Source organism: Macrotis lagotis, chromosome 1, assembly GCF_037893015.1.
Source record: "Macrotis lagotis isolate mMagLag1 chromosome 1, bilby.v1.9.chrom.fasta, whole genome shotgun sequence".
Classification (NCBI taxonomy): domain Eukaryota; kingdom Metazoa; phylum Chordata; class Mammalia; order Peramelemorphia; family Peramelidae; genus Macrotis; species Macrotis lagotis.
Genome location: NC_133658.1, coordinates 864,328,960 through 864,353,034, shown reverse-complemented (window position 1 = coordinate 864,353,034; position 24,075 = coordinate 864,328,960). Strand labels below are relative to the sequence as shown.

The 24,075-nt window shown below is 49.6% G+C and overlaps 2 protein-coding genes and 1 pseudogene across 2 annotated transcripts in view; all 3 read left to right on the top strand.

The window, feature by feature from the left end:
- Positions 1 to 1,393: 1,393 nt before the first annotated feature.
- On the top strand, positions 1,394 to 17,900 carry PIGV (phosphatidylinositol glycan anchor biosynthesis class V). The gene is made up of 4 exons (XM_074218010.1): positions 1,394 to 1,426; positions 12,054 to 12,161; positions 12,741 to 13,853; positions 15,156 to 17,900. The coding sequence occupies exons 2-4, from the start codon at positions 12,063 to 12,065 to the stop codon at positions 15,435 to 15,437; spliced, it is 1,494 nt and encodes a 497-aa protein (XP_074074111.1). The 5' UTR covers positions 1,394 to 1,426; positions 12,054 to 12,062; the 3' UTR covers positions 15,438 to 17,900.
- LOC141510478 (U6 spliceosomal RNA) lies at positions 8,444 to 8,558 on the top strand (annotated as a pseudogene).
- A 5,164-nt stretch (positions 17,901 to 23,064) lies between the features above and the next one.
- ZDHHC18 (zDHHC palmitoyltransferase 18) overlaps positions 23,065 to 24,075 on the top strand; it is a 34,075-nt gene continuing 33,064 nt past the window's right edge. Inside the window, exon 1 of the mRNA XM_074218009.1 lies at positions 23,065 to 23,595. Coding sequence (XP_074074110.1) covers positions 23,318 to 23,595 — 278 coding nt within the window. The 5' untranslated portion in view covers positions 23,065 to 23,317. The remainder of the gene's footprint in view (positions 23,596 to 24,075) is intronic.

Below are 24,075 nucleotides of genomic sequence, written 5' to 3'. Positions count from 1 at the left end.
GAATAATATTTGTACTACTTGCCTCACCAGCTGATGGTGAAAAATTAAAAATAAAAAAACTTGTGTCAACTTTTATAACCCCCCCCCCCCCCAGAACTGTGAATAGACAGTATTTCTTGGGCTTGGCTTCCTGATGTCTCAGGCCTGAGTTTCAGCAACCTTTCTTCTTGCTGCCCCAAAGATCTACAGGGCTCAACCTGGGGAGCTGGGGAGACACACATCAAGACCCTTTCTCTTCTCATTTCAAAATACCCCTACCCCTGAAAAAATAAATCTGTTAGTCAGGAACGGCTCAAGCTGTTTTTCTAAAACAGAAAACTGAAAGCACAGAGAAGCTGAGGATCCCAAGAAATTCACCAACACAGAAGGATTTATTATCTATTTCCTCTAAGGCCGGTACAAGGTTGTTGCACCAGTTTCTGTTACAGGGATGGGAAGGAGCTCCTCATTGGAATGCAACTTTTTTTTTCCTCTTTTCCCCCTTTTCTGCTGTTGTTGTTTCTGACTTGAGTGGTTTGCCATTTTCTTTTCCATCTCATTTTTATGATGAAGAAACTGAGGCAGACGGTGAAGTGACTTGCCCAGGGTCACACAGCTAGCGGGGGAGGTGGGCTTTGATCTTCGGGATTCGTGGCCCAGGGCTCTATGCATCTGTACTACCCAGGGGCTTCTCTTTTTTGCCCACAGGGTCTGTTTATTCAAAGAACTCTTCCCTGGGAAGGAGCCAAGCCTCCGGCTACCTTTAATGCTTCCTACAGAGTCCAGGCCCCCTTGAGCTAACTCAAGGAATGGAAGTCTTGGAACCCCATCCCACCCCTTGCTGGGGGGCAGGAGATAGAGGCTGATACTGTATTATTGACCCTTGGCTCTAGTCACCAAGGCTCTGCCTTCATCCTCTGTGGTGAGGCAGCCAGGTATCACAGTGGATAGAGCAACCAGGCCTGGAGGCTTGAAGACCCGAGTTCAAATCCTGCCTCAGACATTTACTATAGCTGTGAGACTCCCAGGGAGTCACTTAACCCGATTTGAGCCTCAGTTTCCTCCTCTGTAAAATGAGCTGGAGAAGGAAATGGCAACTCACTCTGGTATCTTTGCCAAGCAAACTCCACATGAGTTATGAAAAGTCAGATAGGGCTGAAAAAAAACCAAGTGGTTATCAGCTTTTATGGGTGCTTTTATGGGTGCGGGTGGGAGGGCTCCCGGGGGCTCTGGGAGGACTCAAGGCCACATGATTCTCCTCACGGGCAGCTCCCGCCCTTTCCCACCTAGCTCTCGGAGAGCCAACATGGCCGCCGGGCTGGGCGGGGGAGGGGCTGCGAGGACGGGGAAGGGGCGGGGCCCAGCCCTGAAGCCGGGGCAGGAGGAGGGCGGGGTTGGCGTCCACAGATCCTAGAGCGCAGGCGCGTCTTCAGGAGCCCGGATGGAGGTACTGTGGGTCGGGGCGGAAGTGGCGGGAGAAAGCCCGGGTGGGCGGGAGTTGATGTCGCGTGGGAGGTCTGGGGTGGGAGCCCCCCACGAATGGAGGGTCCGGGTAAGGAGACCCTGGGCGTAGCGGACCGAGGCGTCCCGCTTCCCTCCTCCCTTCCTCCCCCACCGCTTTACAAACTAGCCTCCCTTCCCCACCCCTCCGAGCGAGCAGCGAGGTTCCGGGCGTCGGCAGCCCCGTCCCGAGGGAGAAGTCGGATCACAGAACCCGAAGGAACTTTAGAATTAAGCGTGGGAGCCGGATGGAACCTTTAAAAAGGGAGTGGAACCTTCGAGCGGGGGTGGAGGAACAGGAAGGACTTCACATGGGGACTGGGAGGGCCGGAAGGAACTTTACAGCCGCGGGTGGAAGAACCGGAAGGACTCTTAAAGCAGGGCATGGGAGGGCCGGAAGGGGCCTTAGAACGGAGGCCGGGAGACCCGGAAGGACTTGGAAACCCGACGGGAATGGAAGGGCCGGAAGGAACCTCAGAACAGGGGGTTGGGAGAGCCAAAACGGCTCCAAGTCTAGGGACTGGAAGAACCGGAAGGGCCCCTTAACTAGGGAGGGGGAGGCCGGAAGGCACCTGAGCACTAAAAGGGCCAGAGCTGAGCCGGACGTGCAGCCCCGGGGCCCCCAAGGCCGGACTGCCTCCTCGTTCTGTGTGGGAGGGAAGCTCAGCACAAGTGATGACGCTTAGCCGCGTGTAGACTTGGAGCCGGGCCTTGAACCCCTTCCCCACTCTCCATATCCGCTTTCCCTCAGGGAAACAGTCAGCAGGGCTGCTCTTGTGAAGAGCAACAAAGACCAACATGTCCTGCAGCGGAACAGAGGAGCAGCCTTTAAGCCCCGGGGCCGGGGAACTTCTAGAACAGCGCCTGGTGCATAGCCCGAAATGCCTAATTCCATACCTTTTGGGTGAATGGAGACCGTGGGCTCTCCCCGCCTTGGCATCTTGTCCAGGGGTTTGCCTGCTCCGTTATGATTTGACTTGCACTCCTGAGAACCTTTCTGTCTCTTGAGATTCTAGCTAGGGACTAGAGTGCTTTTTGGAAACGGGTTGAAGAACAATAAGAAATTCTTCAGTTCTTGCACTGGGTTCCAAACCCCCGAATGATGACTCTCAAACTTTAATGTTCTATTCATCAATGGGAAAGAGACCCGGACAGAGGAGATACTTGAGTTTCAAAAGCTCCCACTAACAATGGGACCTTGGGGGGCGCCTAGGTGGTACAGTGGATAGAGCACTGGCCCTGGAGTAAAGGAGGATCTGAGTTCAAATCCAGCCTCAGACACTTAGTAATTACCTAGCTGTGTGTGGCCTCGGGCAAGCCACTTAACCCTATTTGCCTTGCAAAAGAAAAAAACCAAATCGGACCTTGGCAAGTTGCTTCCCTCTGGGCCTCTGTTTCCATATCTGTCAAATACTAGTTTGGACTGCATGTTGTTCTCAGTTTTGTCAGTTTTGAAAGTTGTGATTCATCCCAGAGTTTGAGGGGATTTGCAGGGTGGAAGGGAAGACTTAGGGCCTAATTTCTGACAACTGCCCTACTTATGTGGCCTTGAGTAAGTTTCTGTTCTGGGGTCTCATCTTCATCATCTGTAAAAACTAAATGATATTGCCCCAGTTATGGTGAAGTTATATCAATGGAATAATTTTTGTTTTCTTTTTCTTCCTCTTTTTTTTTTTTTTTTGCCTTATTTGGTTTCTTTCCAGGCCAGGTATAAACTTTTTTTTTTTCTTTTGCAAGGCAATGGGGTTAAAGTGGCTTGCCGAAGGCCACACGGCTAAGTAATTATTAAGTGTCTGAGGTCGCATTTGAACTCAGGTACTCCTGACTCCAAGGCCAGTGCTCTATCCACTGCACCACCTAGCCGCCCCCCCAAAGTCCCATTGTTAGTATTGCTAACTCTTAAGTGCTATTCACTGGCTTTGGGTGGATCTGGACTTCGTAGAAAGGAAAGGAATGAGAAAGCCAGAGGTGGGTAAAGTGCTCCTTCCCACCCTTGGCGTCTTTGGGGGAGGGGGCAGGGAGCCAGGAAGGAAAAAACCAGGCCTATTGTAGAGCACAAAAAAAAAATGGGGTGGGGCCTTGTCAGTGTGATCTGTCTGTTTTTCCTGGTCCTTCTCAGTCTTTAGAGTCAAATGTTCAATACTGTTTCCAGGTTCCCAAACTGTGCTGCTCTCTAGGGGTTTTAGACACATGCATATGAACTGGATTTGCCTGAACTCAACACCAGTAGTCTCAGTCCCTCCCTTGCTTCCTTCCTTCCCATGTTGTCTCATGGACATGGAGCAAGCTGCAGGCGCCCTCTTGTGCCAAGGAAGGAGCACTGGCTTTTCCACACTTGATTGAATTAAACCAATACTTGTTTTCAGTTTCTATCCCCTATCCTACATACATTATTTGAAAAGGACTCAGTACTGGGGACTGAGGGGAAGTGAGGGGAGTGGGATTTTCCTGGCAAAGATACTTAACCTCTGCTTGCCTCAGAGACAGCTAAGTAACTTAGTGGATAGAATACTGCATTTGTAATCAGGAAGACCTGACTTTAAATGTGGTCTCAGATGCTTACTAGCTGTGTGAACCTGAGCAAATCATTTAATCCTGTTTACCTTAATCCGCTGGTGAAGGGAATGGCAAACCACTCTAGTATCTATGCTAAGAAAACCCATACAAAGGGACAGAACTCAAAATCAACAACATCAACAATGCATGCTTTAGTCACCCCATCTCCAGTCTGGTCATAGCTTCATTCTTTGAGCTTCATTGCCCATCTGTTGAGTATAAGCAATGTTTCTATATTTCTAGAGTATTCCAGGGATATGGTTGTAAATGGGTAGCACCTGGATTCTTGGGGGAAGAAAAAATATATGGATTCACTTTTAAATTTGATCTACATTAACATTTTCTTAAGTCTAAATAATCAATAGCCTTCTTGTACTGCTAAAAAATAGCAATCATTAACTAAGCACCCCCATTTCTAGCTGGGACAGTATATATGAGATGTCTGACTACTAGATAAGCAAATAGTTAATATATCCTTATCTCAAAAAAAGTAAGCTTTTCTTCATCCCCAAATTGCTTGACCACCTTAGATTCTTAGGTTTCCTGGACCTATTATCCAAGCTGTATTCACAGTTCTCCATAGATCCATTGGTACTGCTCATAGCTAGAGAAATTACTAATATGTTCTTTAAAGGTCATTCTCTGCTTTAGGGCAGTTCACTTTGTTCTGGTGGCCCATGGATGGACAGAATCTTTTTTGCTATTCCTGGGAGTCTGCAAGAATTTCCCCCTCCAAGTTTGTATTAGTAACTAACCAGAACTGCTTAGTGGTGGAGTTCTTCCCCTAACCCCCATTTTAATCTTACAAACTACTTTAGTGGCTGTGCAGTCTTTCTGTCATCTCTGATGCTGCCTATTTCTTATTCCTTAGAATTCCTTAGAACTTAGGATCTATCTAGTTTAGTTTGCTTTGGAGAATTCTGAATGAGAGGAACAGTGTATGACACCTAATAACAACAATAATAACAATTCACTTTGAAATAGCCTTTTATAATTACAAAGCATTCTCCAACTGACTATCACACCTGAGGGGGAGATAGTACTTATGGTCTCCATTTTAAAGAAGAGGAAGCTGGGGTTTAGAAAGATTGATTTCATCATTCTTTCCCTTTAACTCTGATCCCAGTGCTTCTGCTTGCTTGCTTTGTGAACTTGAGCAGATCACTTCTGCTTCTGGCCTTAGTTTCCCATTCAAAACATTAGAGGTTTGGTCTAGATCAAAGGTTCTTTACCTGGAAATTGATCCACGAAATTGAAATTTTTTTTTTGATAACTATTGGGTTCTTTGATGTTTAGTAGTGCCCTATTCTTTGTGACCCGCTGGGCCATATCATGACAGTGCTTTTCATAGGATTCAGATTCTAGAGTGGTTTGCCATTTGCTTCTCCAGTGGATTAAGGTAAACAGATTAAATGACTTTCACAGAGTCACACACAAGTGTGACCTTCCTGGCTCCAGGCCCTGGGCTCTATACACTGCACCACTTATCTTCCCTACTTTTTGGTGTTACTATATACTTTATTTCATGCATTAAAAGATATTCTGAGAAGAGTACCACTGACTTGTTGAAAGGCTAAAAACTCTCAGACTCCATGATCTATAAGCACCCTCACAGCATTGTCTTTGATTTTGTGAAAGGGAGATCCTCAGAGTGGGAAGACAGCCTGCAGGAGGTGTTCCCTGGGAGAGCAAGGCTCCTGGTGAGCCCAGGGATTCTTCCGAGGCACTATAGCTATTTAGCATTTGGCATTCTTAACACAACAAGGATCGCAGTGTGGTGTTCTCCCTCCCTCTCCCCAACTCACAATCTAAAAACAGATGTAGAAACATATGTAGGCATGGAGACACATTTATAGCATATTGCCAAGCCATTTATTTTGTTCTTTTGCTAGGAAGGATTTGGGGCATTTGGGAATTTGGGTGTTGTGAGAAGTGGGGATGGGCAGGGTGCCTGGGCTGGCAGTGCTGATAAGCTTCCCCAAAGAGTCATAACAGTGACACCTCCTTAGAGGTGGAGAGCACTTGGTACTTCATAAAGTGCGTTCTTGTATGTTCTCCGAACTGAAATTCAGGAAAGTCCTAGAATGGGATAGGGCAGCCATTCTTAGCCCCATGTTAAAGATGAGGAAACTGAGGCAAAGAGCCCCATTAAGTGACTTTCCCAAGGTGCTACAGCAGTCAAATGGTGGAACTGGAATTTGCCTTTAGCACTTCTGTTTGCAGATTAAGTAGATGGAAAGATGGATTTGATGTCAGGAAGATCTAAATTCAGATTCTACTTCAGACACTTAGCTGTGTAATCTTGGGCAAATCATTTCATCTAACGGCCTCAGTTTTCTCATCTGGAAAATGGGGTAATTATAGCTACTTCCTCACAGGGTTCTTTTGAGGATCAAATGAGATTACACAGCTATACATATATATATTATATATAATATATATGTAGCATTTTGCAAACCTTAAAGCACTATATAAGTGCTAGTCATTATTATTATGATTATTATAATTGAAAACCAAGGGTTCTTTGCTTTAAAAACACTTTATTACAAATTTAATTTTTATAATATCATATTTTGATCTTAATAACCCTCAATAAATATAAGTAAATACGTTTTACAAAGCAATTTTTTTTATTCATGTTATTTCTCTATAGAAAAATAGTGTAGATACAGCTAGGTGGCGCAGTGGATAGAGCACCAGCCCTGGAGTCAGGAGGACCTGAGTTCAAATGTAGCCTTAGACATTAATCCCATTGCCTTGCAAAAATTTTTAAAAAGAATAATAATGTAAAATATTGTTTAGAATGAAATATATAGTTGAATTCTAAAAAAAGCATTAATTATGCAGTGTTTACATTTGGATTAAAATAATCACATAAACTTTGTCATTCAGCAAAAATAATGTGACTAATGTGACTCTTACATGCCAATTACTTTGCTAGACCCTTAGCATAGACAAAAATAAAACAATTCTCTCCCTCCAGAACTTACATTCTATTTTGATAAAAATATATTTATAAAATGTTCATAGTAAAAGAGGAGAGGCCTTGGTTTCTGGTGAATGGAAGAGACAGGAGAGAGCATGTCATGGATGAGGAATAACAGAAAGAAGACCAATTTTGTTGGACCAGAGAGTCCCTGAAAGGTGATGATGTAGAAAACACCAGAAAAGTTGGGCTTGAGATGGGTTGTGAAGAGGTTTCAATACCAAACAGGAATTTGTGTTTGGTCCTAAGGGCAATAAGAAGCTGTTGAGCTTCTGGGGTGGAGTAGGGATGCAGTCACTCTTAGCTCTTGGAATATTTTGGCAATTATAGGAAGATGGATTGGTGAGAAGTGGCAGAGAGAGCAATTAGAAGAATCTGTGTTCCTTTTTAATGAAGATAATTCATATTCATTTAGCACTGGTGGGAGATGAATGAGGAGGATAGCCAGAGTGCAGGTGGCACGATCTGGAAATGATCAGTAAGATTCCCAAGTCCAGTGTCTTCAGTGACAAGACCCTGATTTCCTCTGATCTTTTTCCTGTGCCTGTACTCAAGTTTTCTTCCTTTTGACAGGTCGTTGTTTGGCCATAGTTTGTAAATTATGCTGATCCTGTTCTCCTTGTTAAGCATCATTTCATGTCTTTATTTTAGGATTTTTTTTGAGAGGTGTTATTTTACTAATTACAATCCTCCAATTTGTTAAATCCTTCATTCTCAAATTTGAGAATGGTGGTTGGTGGTTTCTAGATTCTTGCTATGTTTACAAATAAATCTGTTATGAATATTTTAATAGCAGATAAGAATATATTCCCAGAAGTGAGATTTTTGGGTCAAGCAGTATCATCAGTCTTGTGACTTTTATTGGATATTGCCATATTTGTTGTCAGTCATTTTTCAGTTGTATCCAGCTCTTAGTAACCCAGTTTGGGCTTTTCTTGGCAGAGATACTGGGGTGGTTTGCCATTTCCTTCCTCAGCTCATTTTATAATGAAGAAACTGAGGCAGAGTAAAGTGACTTGCCCAGGGTCACCTAGACTAGTAAGTTGTCTGAGGCCAAATTTGTCTTGTCCAATCTTCCTGGACCTAGCACTCTGTGCATGGTGCCTCCTAGCTACCTGTAATTGCCATATTATTGCTGTCCCAAAAACTTGTGCCAGTTTGTAGTTCTACCAACATTAATGTGAGGACCTATTTTTTCATAGCCCCAGCACTACTGAATCTCATAGATTCAGAAGCCATGTAGTCCAGCTAGTATCTTTACAAGTCTTAATTATCTGACAATTGGTGAACCAAACTTTGCTTTTATTATTTTGGATGATTATTTGTACTACTGTCCCCTAGGTTTTTTAACTGGATTGCCCAGCCCCCAGATCATAAGTAATGAATACAGACTCTCCAATAGGGGCTAAGAAATGGAGAAGGGTGCTCACTTTGGCAGCACATATACTAAAACTGGAATGATAAAGAGAAGATTAGCATGGCTTCTGCACAAGGATGACATGCACATTCGTGAAGAAATGGGGAAGGGTATATCTTTCTGTTCATCTCCACACTCAAAATCTCTTCTCTAAATTCCCAGATCCTGAAGAGTTGACCATTAAACATTACCGAATCAACAAACAAGCATTTATTAAGCACCTGCTGAATCCAGGCATTGTGTTAGGTCTTGGGCTTCAAAGCCCAAATGAAACCATCTGAGTCCTTTAGGAGCTATAAAGAAAGTTATGGGCAGTCACAAGCACCATCTGTCTCTTATGGCAATTCCTAGGACCAGAATAGAATAGAGTTGGGAATTAAGCCCACTGGGTGCTCTCCCAACTCTGAATCTCACTTACTAGGTGGCCCTGGCTCATCTGGATGCTTGGTTTTTCCATTTAGGTTGTATCTAGTCAGTCTCTAATTATTCCCACAGGTAGAGGGTTCATTGCTTCAGAAATGTAGGCTTTGTTGTCAGAGTGGGTCCTTCTTCCTCTGAAACCAGTCAAACTCTATGTTCATTAGCATTGGTCTCCTAGAGAATCCTTGACCAAATTTACTGGCTGTATGATTCTGTTGCCAATGGAAGCTGGTCTGTGGACAGCAGACACACAAAGGTCACTGGGCCCATATGTGGAGCTTTCCTGAGTCACACAAGCCCAGAGAGGCAGACTGGTACAGGGACTTTGCAGTTCAATTCTGCTTCTGGCTCTTAGGGCACCACCTCTCTGGACATCAGTGTCCCCATCTATAAAATCAAAGGGTCTGACCTGATGGCCAGTGGATCCTCTTCCAGCTCTAATGTTCTGGTGCTGTGGAAGAGATGGAAGAGACCCTGGAGCAACTGAGTCCAACTAACTAGTCCCAGTGGAAGGTTCTCCTGTAACGTGGTTGGTGGTAATTATCTAGCCTTTGCTAATGACATTCCATGAGAGGGGATGCACTGCTTCCTGAGGCAACCTATTCTACTTTGGCATAGTCATAGTGTCAGAAATTTTTCCTTACACCAACAAGACTAACTTATCCCTTCAAAACTAACAACTTAATAGTGCTTCCCATTGCTTGACCCTGGCCTAGCCTTCAAGGATCCAGGGTAGCCTACATGCTAGGATGGAGTTTCAAAGGGCTTGAGTGGAGAACATATATACCAGTGTCACAGGCAGAGAACTGACCTTCAAACCAGGAAGACATGGCTTCAAATCTCACCTTGGACAAGTTGTGAGACCCTGGGCAGTGAGACCCTGGGCATGTCACTTAATTAATCTCTCTGTCCTGTATCTCTTGAAGACAGTTGTGAGACCCTGGGCATGTCACTTAAATTAATCTCGCTGTCCTGTATCTCTTGAAGACTGGGAGTGATGAAGGAAAGTACAGGCCTTCTTTGGTAGTTTCCCTCTGAGTTCCCTATACTAATGAAATCCCAATTCCAGTCCTTTTCCTACCCCTGTCTCTTACTTAGATTCAGAATATAGAAACCACCTCCACCTGCCTAGACCTGGGCTCTCATACTTAGGTCTATTTCCACACACCAATATAGAAGGAAAGACCACAGATGAGGCCAAGTAGGGGGTGATTTTAAAGAAGAGCATTGACCTGGAGACCTGAGTTTGTGTTCCAGCTCTACTGCTTACTAGTTCATTGTTTTTGGACAGATCATTAACCTTGATGCTAGGTAAAAAGCAACTTCCTAACAACAGTTGAGGCTGGTGCCAAGTAGAATGGGCTGCCTCCCTGGAAGCAAGATGGTCTCTTGTCAAATATGGTATGAAAGGGGACTGATTGGACACTAAAGTCCATTTCAAAGCTCATGTGCTTCTGGGATACTGCCACTTTGGGCTTCCTCTTTCAGGGAGACCCTGGACCTTTTTTTGCATCCATCTCATTCTTTCTTGTGTTATGTCTCTGGGAGTGATATTATGGGGAAAAAAATTAAATTTGGAGGAGACTTGATTTTAAACCATATTTCTGCCACTTGCTAGCTTTCTGACTGTGAACAGTCACTCCCCAATTTGGGCAATGAAGGATTGGACCAAATGAGGTCAGAAATCTGATCCCACCACAGCATGGTCTGAATTATAACTAGAGAGATACTATGGCATAGTAAGAGAGCATCAGGCTAGGGATCCCAATCTGTCACATACTCTCTCACACACGCACACACACACACTCTAAACCTCTTATCATCCTCAGTTTCCATCAGCTGTAAAATGGGTATAATAATAAGCCTCCCTCTCTCAGTACTGTTCTGAAGATTTCAATGAGCTAATTTATGTAAAACCCTTTGCAAATCCTAAAGGGCTCTATAATTGTGAGACTGGGTCCTTATCTCTGACTCCCCAGCACTCTATGCTTTGGTCTTGGCATCTCTCAAAGTTGATGAGTTTACCTGGGACTAGTTAAAAGGCTAAAAGCTGTAGATCAGGGCTAAACCTTGTGTACTAGGTTCTCGAGACTTTCCAGCATGGTGGGAAGCCCTGGATTCATGACCAACTACCTTAATAAGAGGTGGGGTGGGGGAACACTCTCCATGGGCCCAGTCTCTTGTTCCAAGGACTTCTTTGTGTATAGCATTCATAAAGCTTGGAATAAGCTTTTCCTTTGTTTAGGGAGTTGGTGGGTTGGATTATTACCATCTTGTTTTCATTTTTTTTCAATGGACTTCTGAATAAGTTGCTTCCTTCTATTGCTGTTTTGTATTTAATATTCCACAGGTAGATAAAAGAATTGCTTTTGGTCACTGAATTACGATGGAAACTCATTAGTAAAGTATCCTCTGTTCAACTCCAATAACAGTCAGGATAAAAAGAATAACATGCCTCATCTTGTTCTCTCTCCTTGACTAGGTCTCCATATTTTTAAAGCTTTTTGTTCCATATAGTTTAAAGATTGAATTTGGGTTGGTTACCACTTTTTAAAATATTTCTTAACATTTTAAGTTTTGACAATGCTTAACAAATGCTTATTGACTGGGCAATTGTAGGTAATGCTTCAGTCTGTGATAATAATGTTCTATTCTCCATTTAGATGATTCGTTTAATCCTCTAGCATCTTTTGTCTTCTGTCCATCCACAACAACTTGCTAGCTTTGGCTGTATCATTCTAGCTGGGTAGGTCTTGTTGATGATGATTCATATAACAAATACTTTACAATTTTTTTCCCGACAGTCAGCATTGTACAGTGGAAAGAATGCTGTTTCTGGAGTCCCAAGACCTGGGTGCAAACTGAGCCTTGGGTGCTTATAATTTGGGTGATTTAAGGCAAGCTCTTTCAACTTCTATGGTCTTTAGTTTCTCCTTCTGTAAAATGAGGAGGTTTAGCAAGATGACCTCTGACACTCCTCCTAACGCCTGTTCTGTGAACCTCTGGGACTCTAGCTACTGAGAGTTTTATTACTTCCATTTCACAATTGAGAAAAATCAAGGCTCATTCAAGTACAATGACTTGCTCAGAGTTGCGAGCCCTGTGCAGAAGGCAGAGCCTGGCCCGAGAGGCTGCGTTGGACCCCGGTAGCTCCGGTCCCCACATCTCACAGCCGTCCTGCTCTGCTGGTTTCAGATGTCCTGAATGCCCTCCTGCCAGAGGATGCAGCAGCTGGGGGAGCCCTCCGGGAGAGAGGTGCTGAGGTTTGCAGTGGTCTGCCGCTCCTTGACCTTGGTCCTGCAGGTCAGTGTCCGCTGTGGTCCGCCACAGCTGAACCCTCAGTGGATGGGCTGAGGATGGGGGGGTGCCCGGAGAGACAGGCAGGGCCTCCTCCCTTTGTAGATGAGGAAACCAATGAAGTGACTCTCTGGGCTGGTGAAGACCTCTGGTGACCCCGGGGAACGGGCGGAGGTGGAGGGGGTCTAGACAGTGTCCAAAGTGGGTTTGGCCAAGTCCTGCCTGAGACGCCGAGGTGGCGAGTCAGGGCTCCTCCTGTGTCAGCCGGGGGGGGGGGGGGCGTGCCCGTGGGGGCCGGCGTGCCCGTGGGGGGTGCCGTGCCCGTGGGGGCAGTGTGCCCGTGGGGGGCGCCGTGCCCGTGGGGGGTGCCGTGCCCGTGGGGGGTGCCGTGCCCGTGGGGGGTGCCGTGCCCGTGGGGGGTGCCGTGCCCGTGGGGGGTGCCGTGCCCGTGGGGGCAGTGTGCCCGTGGGGGGCGCCGTGCCCGTGGGGGCGGCGTGCCCGTGGGGGGCGGCGTGCCGGTGGGGAGGGCAGCGTGCCCGTGCGGGCCGGCCCGGCTCACCGGCCCCCGGCCCGGCCCCTCCGCAGGCTCTCTTCAACGCCCTGGTCCCGGACCACGCGGCCGACGCCTTCCGGCCGCCGCGCCTGGAGCCGGCGGGCCCCGGGGACCGGCTGGTGGAGTGGCTGCTGGGCGGCCTGGCGCGCTGGGACGCCGAGCACTTCCTCTTCATCGCGGAGCACGGCTACGTGTACGAGCACAGCTGGGCCTTCTTCCCCGGCTTCCCGCTGGCGCTGCGTGCGGCCGCCGAGCTGGCCCTGTGGCCGCTGCGGGGCCTGCTGACGCTGCGCAGCCGCCTGCTGCTGGCGGCCGCCGGGCTCAACGCGCTGTGCTCGGCGCTGGCGGCCGCCGCGCTCTACCGCCTGGGCTGCCTGGTGCTGCGCCGCCGCCGCCCGGCCTTCCTGGCCGCGCTGCTCTTCTGCCTCAGCCCGGCCAACGTCTTCCTGGCCGCCGCCTACTCCGAGAGCCTCTTCGCCCTCCTGGCCTTCAGCGCCATGGGCCAGCTGGAGCGCGGCCGCGGCGGCCGCGCCGCCCTGCTCTTCGCGCTGGCCTCGGCCGTGCGCTCCAACGGCCTGGCCAACGCCGGCTTCCTGCTGCACGCGCAGTGCCGGGCCTGGCTGGCCGCCCCGCGCCGGCCCCGGGCCGCCTGCAGGCCGGCCGCGCTGCTGCCGCCGCTGCTGCGCGTCCTGGGCGTCGGCCTGCCCTTCGCCCTGGTGCAGCTGCTGGCCTACGGCCAGTTCTGCGGGCCCCGCGCCGCCGGCCCCGTCCCGGAGCCCCTGGTGCGGCTGGCCCGGGACAAGGCCTACCGGCTCCCCGGGGGCGCGCGGCCCGGCTGGTGCGCCTGGCGCCTGCCCCTGGTGTACGGCTACGTGCAGGACGCCTACTGGAACGTGGGCTTCCTCAGGTACTTCGAGCTGCGCCAGCTGCCCAACTTCCTCCTGGCGGGGCCGGTGGCGCTGCTGGGGGCCGCGGCGGCCTGGGCCTACGGGAGCGCCAACCTGCGGCACTGCCTGAGCCTGGGGCTTCTGAGCAGCGACGCGCCGGCCCGGCCCGGCCCCGGATTCCACAGCCCGCGGGTCTTTGTGTACCTGGCGCACTCCCTGGCCCTGCTGCTCTTTGGAGCCCTGTGCATGCACGTGCAGGTAAGGGGCAGGGCGGGCTGCGGGCTGCTCACCTCCCAGGTAGAAAGGGGATGTGGCCCGGGGTGACGGGACAAGCCGCTCAGAATGAAGGCGGGGGCTTCAGGTGCGCCCACCTCACCCGCACACATGGAGGGTGTCTGTCAGCGTGTGTGTGTGCGCACGTGTGCGTGCCTTGTGCGTGTCTGTGAGTGTCCGTGGTCCCCCAGCTTCACCGCAGCCCTGCCAGGTAGGCGCTACAGGCGTTATCGTCCCACTTCAGAGAGGAGAAAGTGGAACCTCAGAGAGGTTCTTAGGAGCTTAGAGATAGAGCTGAGAAGCCGACCAGCCCAGCCCCCTTAGTGTATAGCGGACAAAGCCGAGTTTCAGAGAGGTACCCATTTTTACCCGGTACATGTCCAAGATGGGATTGAACCCAAATCTTTCCTGACCCCAAGGCAGAGCCCCTCTTCTGAGGCCCTATTTGGGGTTGAAGAGCAGCAGTGGGGAGGCCTTGGCCTCAGGGAAGTCTTAGGAAACTCCCATTGCCTTCCAGTTGACCCTTCCTCAGCCACAGTCTGAGCAAGGCTCACAGTGGCTACTTGTAAAGGACTTGGAGCCTGGCAGCTGAAAGGCTGGGGGAGTACAGAGCAGCGTTCTTGGGTTTGCTGCTGGATTAGTCAGGAGAGTAAATGCCAGAGAAGGAATATTGAGGGTAGCTTGCCTTGGGAGACTTGGCTCCTTACCCCCCAAGAGGGAGAAGGATGAACTGCAGGCATTTCTCCTTCCCACTTCCCCTTCTTCCTCTTCTCCCTCCTCCTCCCTCCTTCTCTCCTTCCTTCTCTTCTTGCCCTCTTCTTCCTCTTCCTACCTCCCCCTCTCCTTTTTCTCCCCCTTTTCCCCTCTTCCTCTTTTCCTCTTCTCCTCCTCCCCTCCCTCACCCTTTTTCCTCTTCCCTTGTCCTCACCCTCCTCCTTTTACCCTTTTCTTCTCCTCCACCCCTACCCATAGCCCATCTTGCATTCTGGATCTCAGTTGGATTTGGGCCCCATAAGATTTTTAGTATTCATTGACCTAATATTGTGGCAATGAGACTGTAACTGTGTTTTTTCCTAATTCTGAGGTTGCCTGATTGCTGTCACACATCTTTATAGAGCAGACCCCAAGTTCCATAGTTTCTCTTTCAGGGTCATAAATTTGTAGTACATGACATGGGGCTGTACAGCCTTGAAGGGCAATGGGGCATGTTGGACGGAAACTGAGCCGGTTGGAGATGGTTACAGTTTGTATAAATGTGTGGTTCCCTCTCTTTCCTGTGGTTTCCAGGTTCTCACCAGGTTCTTGGGCTCCTCCACTCCCATTGTATACTGGTTTCCAGCTCATCTGCTTCAGGAATGGGAGCCCTTGTTGTGGACTCAAGAGACAGCACCTGGGAAGACCCCTGCTGTATGCCCCTTGTTAGGACAAGGGACTCCAAAGAATCCAATCTGGGGCCTTGTCTGCAAATGGAGAGCTTGCTCTGGAGTTACTCGGGCCATTCTGGGCTATTTTCTCTCTTACTGGCTCCTGGGACTGCTCCTACACTGTAATTTCCTGCCTTGGACATGACCCAGAGGATAGCCCGGCAAGGCTGCAGACTTTCCCAGGGGGTCAGAAACTAGCAAACTGAGTCCTAGGCCTACTTGAAATAGAAGCCCTCATCCACCATGCTTTCAAACAAGTTGGTTGAGATTTCCAAGGAAGTGTAGGCCTTTGGAGGTTCCCCTTCTGCTCTGGGTACAAATGGCAAGGATGCCTGGGCCAAGGGTTTCATCCGTGATGTGAACCTGGTCTGTCTGCTTTGCCCAGCCTTAGAAAGCTTGGTCATTCAACCTGCCCAAGCTACTTAATAGAATCTCAGAATGGAAAAGGAAGCTGAGACTCAAGGGAGGCCTACCTATACCCAAGTTGCCTCCTCCTCAACAGTCTCTGTTCTTCACTTAAAGAACTCCAGGAACTTGATTACCAGCCCCCCTTCCCAGCCATTTGAGGCCCTGTGTCCTTTCCTAACCAGGACTAACTAAATAAATGCTTCCCCCATCTTTGTAGCATTTGTCTTTTCCTGGCCACCTCTGTAATGGGATGGGAGAGCAGAGTATCCTCACTGGGAGGAGGAAAACCAAAAGATATTTTCCCAGTGGAAGGTCATAGCCAGAGGGCCACCTAGCTGAAGAACACTAGGGATTCATCCTTGGTATATCAGGGAACAGCATTGTCCAGCCAGTGTCACCTTCTCAGATAACTTTGACCTATCTAAACTAGAAATCCAGTGTAAGAATACTCCCATGACTTTCAAAGAGAGCCAGATTATAATTGGAGTCTGTATTCTCCCAGTGGTACCAAGTAGGTTGATTTGTCACTTACCCTACTGACTTAAACTTAGCCAAATCACTTCCCCTTGCCAAGACTCAATTTTCTTTTCTGTAAATAAGGGGCTTGAACTAAGTAATATCTAAAGTCCTTTCCAACTTTAAATCTGATTATGACTAAGAGATTCTCTTGCTGCTCCAGTAGATCTGGAAACTATATGGAAATTTATAAGGAGTTTAGGACAATCGCCTGAGGAGGAAGAAAAGAATATTTCTGAAAAGGGCAGAAATAAACCACTTATCAGGAGAAATGTCTGAGGAATTTCAGAAAATGTGCACATTATTATGTGAGGAGAGAAAGTGGTCTTGGGACCATAGCAGCCCCTAATAAAACAAGGTAAGAAGCTGAACTACATGAAAAATTAGTTGACCTGCAGCTGAAGCAAAGTGAAGCTCAGAAGGTGATCAAGAGTATCCATCAAATGAGGAGGGAAAGGTGAGAGGGACCTTACAGAGAAGAGACTTAAGGGAACTGGTTACAGAACTGGGAAAAAACAGATGAGAAGCCAGATGTAGAGCTGCCACAGGTGACTGCCATGTCACCACATCTGCCAGTCATTACCTCCTGGGTTGCTTACACTGTCCAAAACAGAGTTCATCATTACCCTTGGAATCCCACCCTTCTCCGAACACCTTACTTTCTGCTTAGAGCATCATCATCTGCTCAAAATGTTGGCCATGGGGCCATCATCCCTCCCCTGCCCCCTCCTTGCACCATCCCATCAGGTGCTGGCTTCACACCATCTCTTGTGTTGCTCTCCTTCTTTCCAAGGGAATTGCTATGGATCTTTGCCCTTTTTCAGATCAGACCTTCACCCCTTCTTCTCTACTACTCCTGTAGCTACTATCTACAGAGATTATGTAGTGACCTCTGCCTCCCAGGATTCCCTCTCCATCAAGTTTTTAGTTGCACACACTCCTCTGCCCAAAGAGCTTCCCCAACTGTTGTATCGATCAACAAACACACACTCCGGCATATGCCAGTCTGATTCTAGCCTTCTCCATCTGAACTGATTTCACATTTCTCCCATGATGACCCTATCAACTTTCCAGTTGGACTGACCTACTGGTCTTGCCCCTTTGCCTTTGTCCAGACTGTTTCCCTACCACACCTGCTGCTCAGCATTTCTGACTGTATGTAATCAAGGCCCATTCCCCAAGGTTAGGATTTCCCTTCCATCAAAGAAGATGATGTCATGTTTACTTTGTTTACATGCTGTGTTACTTCTTTTCCCAAACAGATTCCGAAAGCTCCTTGAGGGAAGGGACCTTTTATTTTTCATTTATCTTTCTATTCCTGCCTTCTAGCACAATAAAAATACTTGTTGAAACTTGGTCCCAGAAAAGAATTGACAAAATATATTCTCCCTTTCCTCATAAAGGTAGGGGATTAGAGGGGTGGAAGACTGCATGTCTTCCAATAATCCAATGTAGTTGATCAAGTATGGCTAAACTTTTATTTCTCATCTCTTTTTATTTTTTTTTTTGTATAAAAATCTGCCTCCTGGATAAGGGAAGATGTCAATAAAAGTTTTGAAATAAAAATAAAATGATTGGTATTGTAATTTATCAGTTCTCTTCTTAAGAAGAGGCATCACAGCCTCATGGAAAAAGTGCCACTGCACAAAGCAGAAAACTTGGAATTCAATCCTACTTCTACCACTTTCCAGCTTTCTGACCTTGGGTAAATCTACCTACTTATCCCTAAAACAATTAGGTTCAACAGTCAGAAAGACCTGAGTTCAAATTTTGCTTAAGGATTACTAGTTGTGTGACCCTAGGCAAATTACTTATCTTAGATCAAATGAAATAAAATCTGTAAATGCTTTGAAAATCTTATAGTGCTATACAAATACAAATTATTATTATTATTAGTAGTAGTAGTAGTAGTTATTTTGGAGAGGAGGCAAAAAGTAAGGGAACTGGAAAATGCCTCAGATCACTTCTCCCCCTGAGGTAGATTGTTGTGTAGTTGTTTTTCAGGTGTGTCTGACTCTTTGGAATACTTTTTGGGGTTTTCTTGGCAAATGGTTTCCCATTTCCTTCTCCAACTTATTTTGACTGATAAGGAAACTGAAGCCAGACAGGGTTACCTGACTCGTGCAGTGTCACACAGCTAAGTGTCTGAGGCCAAATTTGAACTCAGGAGATGAACCTTCTTGTCTCCAGGACCAGCATTCTAGCTACTGCAGCATCTAGCTGAGATAGAAGTATTATCCATATTTTGCAAAAGAAGAAATTAAGTGACTTATCAATGCCTCTTAATTGACTGAAACATCTGAAGGTTTTCAACCCTTCTCCTAATACCAAATCCAGTGTTCTACCCATTTTGTCAGGCTGCTGCCTCTCTGTGATCTGCCTGTCCATCTCCTGAAGTGCCTTTCAGCCCAGGGGCCTAAGGACTGGACTGAAATTTTTTTTTTATGCCACTGAAGTGACATAATCTATAAGGCCTTGAACAATGAATGACCTTTCTGGGCCTCAACTAACTCATCTGAAAAGTAAAAAGGCTGGACTTGAGCCACCTCTGAGTCCTTTCCAGTTCCCAGGTCTCTGATTTATTGTTTTAGGCCCTTCTTGCCTGCCCTGACCTGTGGAATCATCTCATTCTTAACTCAGGAGGTGCTGTGGATAGGTTTCAGGGGGTCTGTGAAATTGGATGGGGAAAAAAAGACTACATCTTTATTTCAATAAAATGGTTTTTCTTTGTAATACTTCATATTTTATTTTGTATATTTAATAACATTATTTTTCACCCAACTGCTGAAGTGATCCATGTCACAAAATAAAGAAACCCAATTTAAAGAAGGGACCTGCAACTTTAAGGGGAAAAGATTCCACTTCCCACACCTTTGAACTTTTAAGATCCTTCCAATAATCTGTCTTCCCTCACCCAAGTTTAATGAGTAATCATGAGGTTTTTTTGGTTTTTTTTCTCAATAAATATTAGAACTTGGAGTTGACAAAAATAGTATCCCCAATTGGTTGTAGTTCACTCTAGCACCTGGGTAGTGGGACCACCGGAGGGGAGAAAGCAAAACAGGATGTTGGTGGGCAAATCTTTGTAGTTTCCTACAAGGCTGAATTTAATAATTATCCTTTCTGCCACCACTCTTTCCTCCAAAGCAATTGAGGGGCAGTGGTATACTATCAGACCCCACTTCGAGGAAAATGAGCTCTAATGCTCCCCCCCCATTCCCATCACTCTCCCCAGCTATGTGACCCTGAGCAACTCACTTCTTTGACACTCATAGTTCTTTCCTCTGTTAAAATGGGGATACAAATTTTCACGGTGCCCACCTCTGATAAACCCGTATAAGCCTTCAGGCATTGCATGAATGTGAACTGTCATCATAGAACTGTGAGGATGCACATTGATTTTTCTCTATTTTTGAGTTGATTTGCCTCATTTGGGAACCAGCCAAGCGTTCCCCTAGGAATGAGAGTTTTGACCCATTCCCTCTGCCTATGGCTGAAGGCTAAGAGCCCATCAGCCCAGGGAAGCTCCTGGCTGAGCCCCAGCACCCTTTCTCCCAGAGCTTCTGGTCATCTTGGCCAAGGAGCACTTCCCATCCATCTCCCTAACATTAGCCCTACAGAGAAAAAATTTGGTTTGGAGTCAAATGCTTGAGAAAAATGTACACACAGATCGGGGGCAACCCCTCTGCCTCCTGCCAAGATGCCCGAGTGCCCTCCTTGGCACAGCACGATCACCTTTGCCCCAGTGTCTCTCCAGTTGGCAGAGACCCTTTGCTCTCCTCCCCAACAGCTGTTTCTCCCAGGACTCCTGTCTGCTTGGCTTTTCGGCTCTGATAGGAGTGATGAAATCTTTGTTCAGGAAACCTTTTAAACTCCCCTTCTCCCCCACCCTTTACCTCCCACTGTGGCAGGGGCCCACACTGGGACCACACAGGATGAGAGGAGTGCCTTCCCAGGAGAGAGGCCTCTGGCTGTTCTCCTAGCTAACACAGAAGGATTCTTCACCATCCCCACCCCCACCCCCACCCCTCACAATCTGCCTGAGAAATCCTGCCTTCTCAACTGGGAGCCAGGGCTGGCTCTAGTCTAGGTCTTCTCTTTAGGACAGAAAAAGTCAAAAGATAGCATATAACCCTGGCTAAGTGCAGCCCCCCCCCCCAGGGTGGGCTGAAAAGGGGGACTTATTTGTCTCTAACCTTGAGGGGGCCTGAGGATGCGCTGGTTTTATGGCCAGCTGCTGTCCTTTCTTACCATCCCATGGCCATCTTTAATAGGCTTGGAAAGTTTCTTGAAGGGCCCCAAGACAGGAAGCAGCCTGTTTACCCTAAAGCCTAACAATGCCCCAGCTGGGTTGGGCTTCAGCTGTTGCAGAAACAAGCCATTTCCTTCTGGGCTGTACTGAAGCAGGATCCAGACTCTCCTTGTCCTCTGGGTGGATAACACTTCGTTTTTGTTTCTTATGGGCAGGGAATGGATTTTGGGAAGAGATATTTAACATTTCTTTCTGTATGTTCAGCCTTCTTTATTAATTTGCACAAACACACACAAAGACAAACACCCTTCCTTTTCTATTTCTTAGACCTGCTTATATGTCAGGACACCCCTGTATAGGGTAGTAACTCAGAATTTATGTACCCATCAAATTCCCCAACTGTGATTTGGACACAAAATGATAGTTAAGGAGGCTCGAAGGATTAATCAATGAAAGGAGCCTTAGAGACTGTCTAATCCACCCACCACCATTTTACAAAGGAGGAAATTCATGTCCAGAGAGGGAAGTTATGGGCCAAAGTTCACACAGCAAGAGCTAGTATTGAATCCAGGTCCTCTGACTGGGAACCCAGCCTTTTTTCACTGCTGGAGAGAAGGAACTGTAGCAGTGGGTAAGAAAGGATTGGAATTCCAGAACATTGCCCTTCCTAGTCAGAAGCATCCCAGGGCATCTAGCAAGCTGATGCTTGGCCTTATGTGAACACTGCCCTCATAAAGGGCAGGCTTCCATACCAGGGTCCAGGAGGAGATAGCTTGGTGGCCTGGCCATAAATCGTAGACTCTCAGAGTTGGAAGGAATCTCACAGAACACACTCCCTTGAGCAGAGATCTACTCAACAAAGTGATAGCTGGCCTTTCTTTGTAGACACAATTCAGATAAACATTTGTTCTACTGATCATATTTTTGATGTCACTGTCACTTCCCTAGTGATTTCCATGTGTACACACACACACACACAAAATTAAGCAAAACAAATCAACACACTTAGAACTGAGAAGGTCTAACTCCACATCTAGGGTCTGCCAGCTCTAGAGGCAGTCAGTCCTCTGGAGACAAGGTCAGACACTGATGGATCAGCAGCCCAGAGTTTTTCAGTGATGTTTTTCCTTGCAGTCTCATGGTGTTGTGGTTTCACTTTGAGTTCTTCTGGTTTCACTTCATTGAATTTTATCAGTTTATATCTTCTAATGCATATCAATCACTGAAGATGTTACCAGTGTGACCCTGGGCAAGTCACTCTTTCTCCATTTCCTTCTTGGTAAAGTGAGAACATGAGCCCCTCCCTCTTAGGGTTGTGAGGATCAAATGAGATGCCATGGAAAGTGCCGTGTCATTATTAAACTCCAGGCATGTGCTTTATGTTGTTGGGCCATTCTGCAGTCCTCTCAGTACTTTGCCACTACAAGACCTGCCGTGACTTTATGGCTCTGAGTGGCTCTTCTTGGGGTGCGTGACAAGGGATGGCACCCGTGGGACAAAGGACAGAGTCGGTTTAGCCACTTCTTTGGCCTTCTTCCAAATTGTTTTCTAGAGCTGTTGGAGCTCTTTGCAGCCTCACCAAAAGGGCACTAGTGTGTTCCCGGTTTTTCCATAGCTCCAATATTTAATCTCTTGTAAACTGCCAGTGTGATGGGCATGAGATGAAACCTCGGAAGGAGTCACTTGTCAAGCCCCTGTTACCCGCGGGGCCCTCTGCTTGCTGAGTCTGCAAAAACTGCCACCGAAGCCCCCTCACCCTGCGCCTGTGTGGTTGGGGGGGAAGGCACAGAACGAAGGTGAACTGAGCCGACAGAGGCCTGGACTGCGGTGGAAGCGGCGGCCCTTCGTGCAGGAGACAAGCCAGGCGCCTGGCGAGGCCAGCGGGGAGAGGGCGAAGCTGGCCCGAGGGGAGCAGCCTGGGGCAGCTCCTGCGGGGGAGCCCGGGGCACGGGACCAGGCCTGGGGCCCCGGGGGAGGCGGCGGGCCCCGGGGGAGGGAGCCAGTGCCCGGGCTGGGGCAGAACTTGGGCACCGCGGGGGCTGGGGGCGGGGGAGAGCCACAGGGCCAGGCGGGGCCTAGGGCCGGGGTGAGGCGGGGCCGGGCCGGGGTGAGGCGGGGCCGGGCCGGGGTGAGGCGGGGCCGGGCCGGGGTGAGGCCGGGGCCAGGCGCGCTCCGCCGGAGCCGGCGCTGGGCGGCGGCTGGGCCCGCTGGGGGCGGGGCAGGGCCCGGAGGGGCGGGGGCCGGGGTCGGCGCGGGCAAAGCTCCGGCCCGGGCGACAGCGGGATCCGGCTTGGGGGCGGGGCCTGGGCCGCGGGGGTGGAGCTGAGCGAGGGCTGGGGGAGAAGGCGGGGCGGGGCAGGGGCTGGGGCCGGGCTGGGGCCTGGGGAGGGGGTTAAAGCCGGGTCTGGGCTGGGGGCGGGGGGAGAGCGGGCCCGAGCGGCCTGGCCGGGCGGGGCGGGGGGCGGGGCGAGCGCACCGGACGCTTCGGGTTGGGAGCTGAGCGGGCGGGCGGGGGCGGGGCCGGCGCTGGGGGCGGGGTTAAAGCCGGGGCCGGGCCGGGGGCGGGGTTAAAGCCGGGGCCGGGCGGGGGCGGGCCGGGGGCGGGGCCTCTGGTCGCGGCCGCAGGGCGCCATGCCGGGCCCGGACTGAGGGGGCGCTGCGGCGGGAGGCCGGGCGCCGGCGGCCGAGGGGGCGGAGCGCACCTCGAGAAGCTGCGGAGCCGCGGAGCGAGCGCCGTGCGCGCCGCCGCCGCAGCCCGTCCCGGCCCGGCCGCCCTGTCCGTCCGCCCGCCCGCCCGGCTCGGCCCCTGGGGCGCCGGGGGACGGAGGCGAAGCCCAGGCCGCGGCCGCATGAAGGAGTGCGAGTACCAGCAGATCCGCCCCGGGGCCGCCCCGCCGCCGCCGCCCAGCGCCCCCCAGCCCGGCTCGGGGCCGCCCCCGACGCCCCGCAGGCAGAGCTCGGACCCGGGCCCCGCCGCCGCCCGCCGGCCCAGCCGCAAATGGGAGGTGTTCCCGGGCCGCAACCGCTTCTACTGCGGCGGCCGCCTCATGCTGGCCGGCCACGGCAGCGTCTTCGCGCTCACCGTGGTGCTCATCGTCACCACCTCCACGCTCTTCTTCATCTTCGAGTGAGTGAGTAGGGGTCCCCCGCACCCCCAGGCCCTGGAGGCCGAGGCCCGCATCTCCGCCCGCCCCGCCCCCGGCCCGGGCCTCCGCGTCCTGCATGACCCCGGGGCCCCTTGGCAGCTCCGCCAGCCCTGCCCCGCCGCCTCCCTCCTCCTTCCTGGCACCATTTCCACCCACCTCTGGGCTCACTGTTCTCTCTGGATCATTTCCTGACATCCCTATCCTTGCCCCCCGGGTCATCTTCCTCCATCCCTGGCCCCCTTGGGTCTTCTCCTTTCCTCCTCACCGCATCTACCTCTCCCCTCGCCCCCAGCATCATCTTTACCCACCTCCGGGCTCACTGTCCCTTTTGGATCATCTTCCATCCTTTATCCTTCTGCCCTCCTTGGGTCATCTCCTTTCCTACCTACTCCAGCTGCCTCTTCCCTCCCCTTCTCCCCTGCCATCATCATTACCCATCTCTGGATTCATTGCCCCTTTTG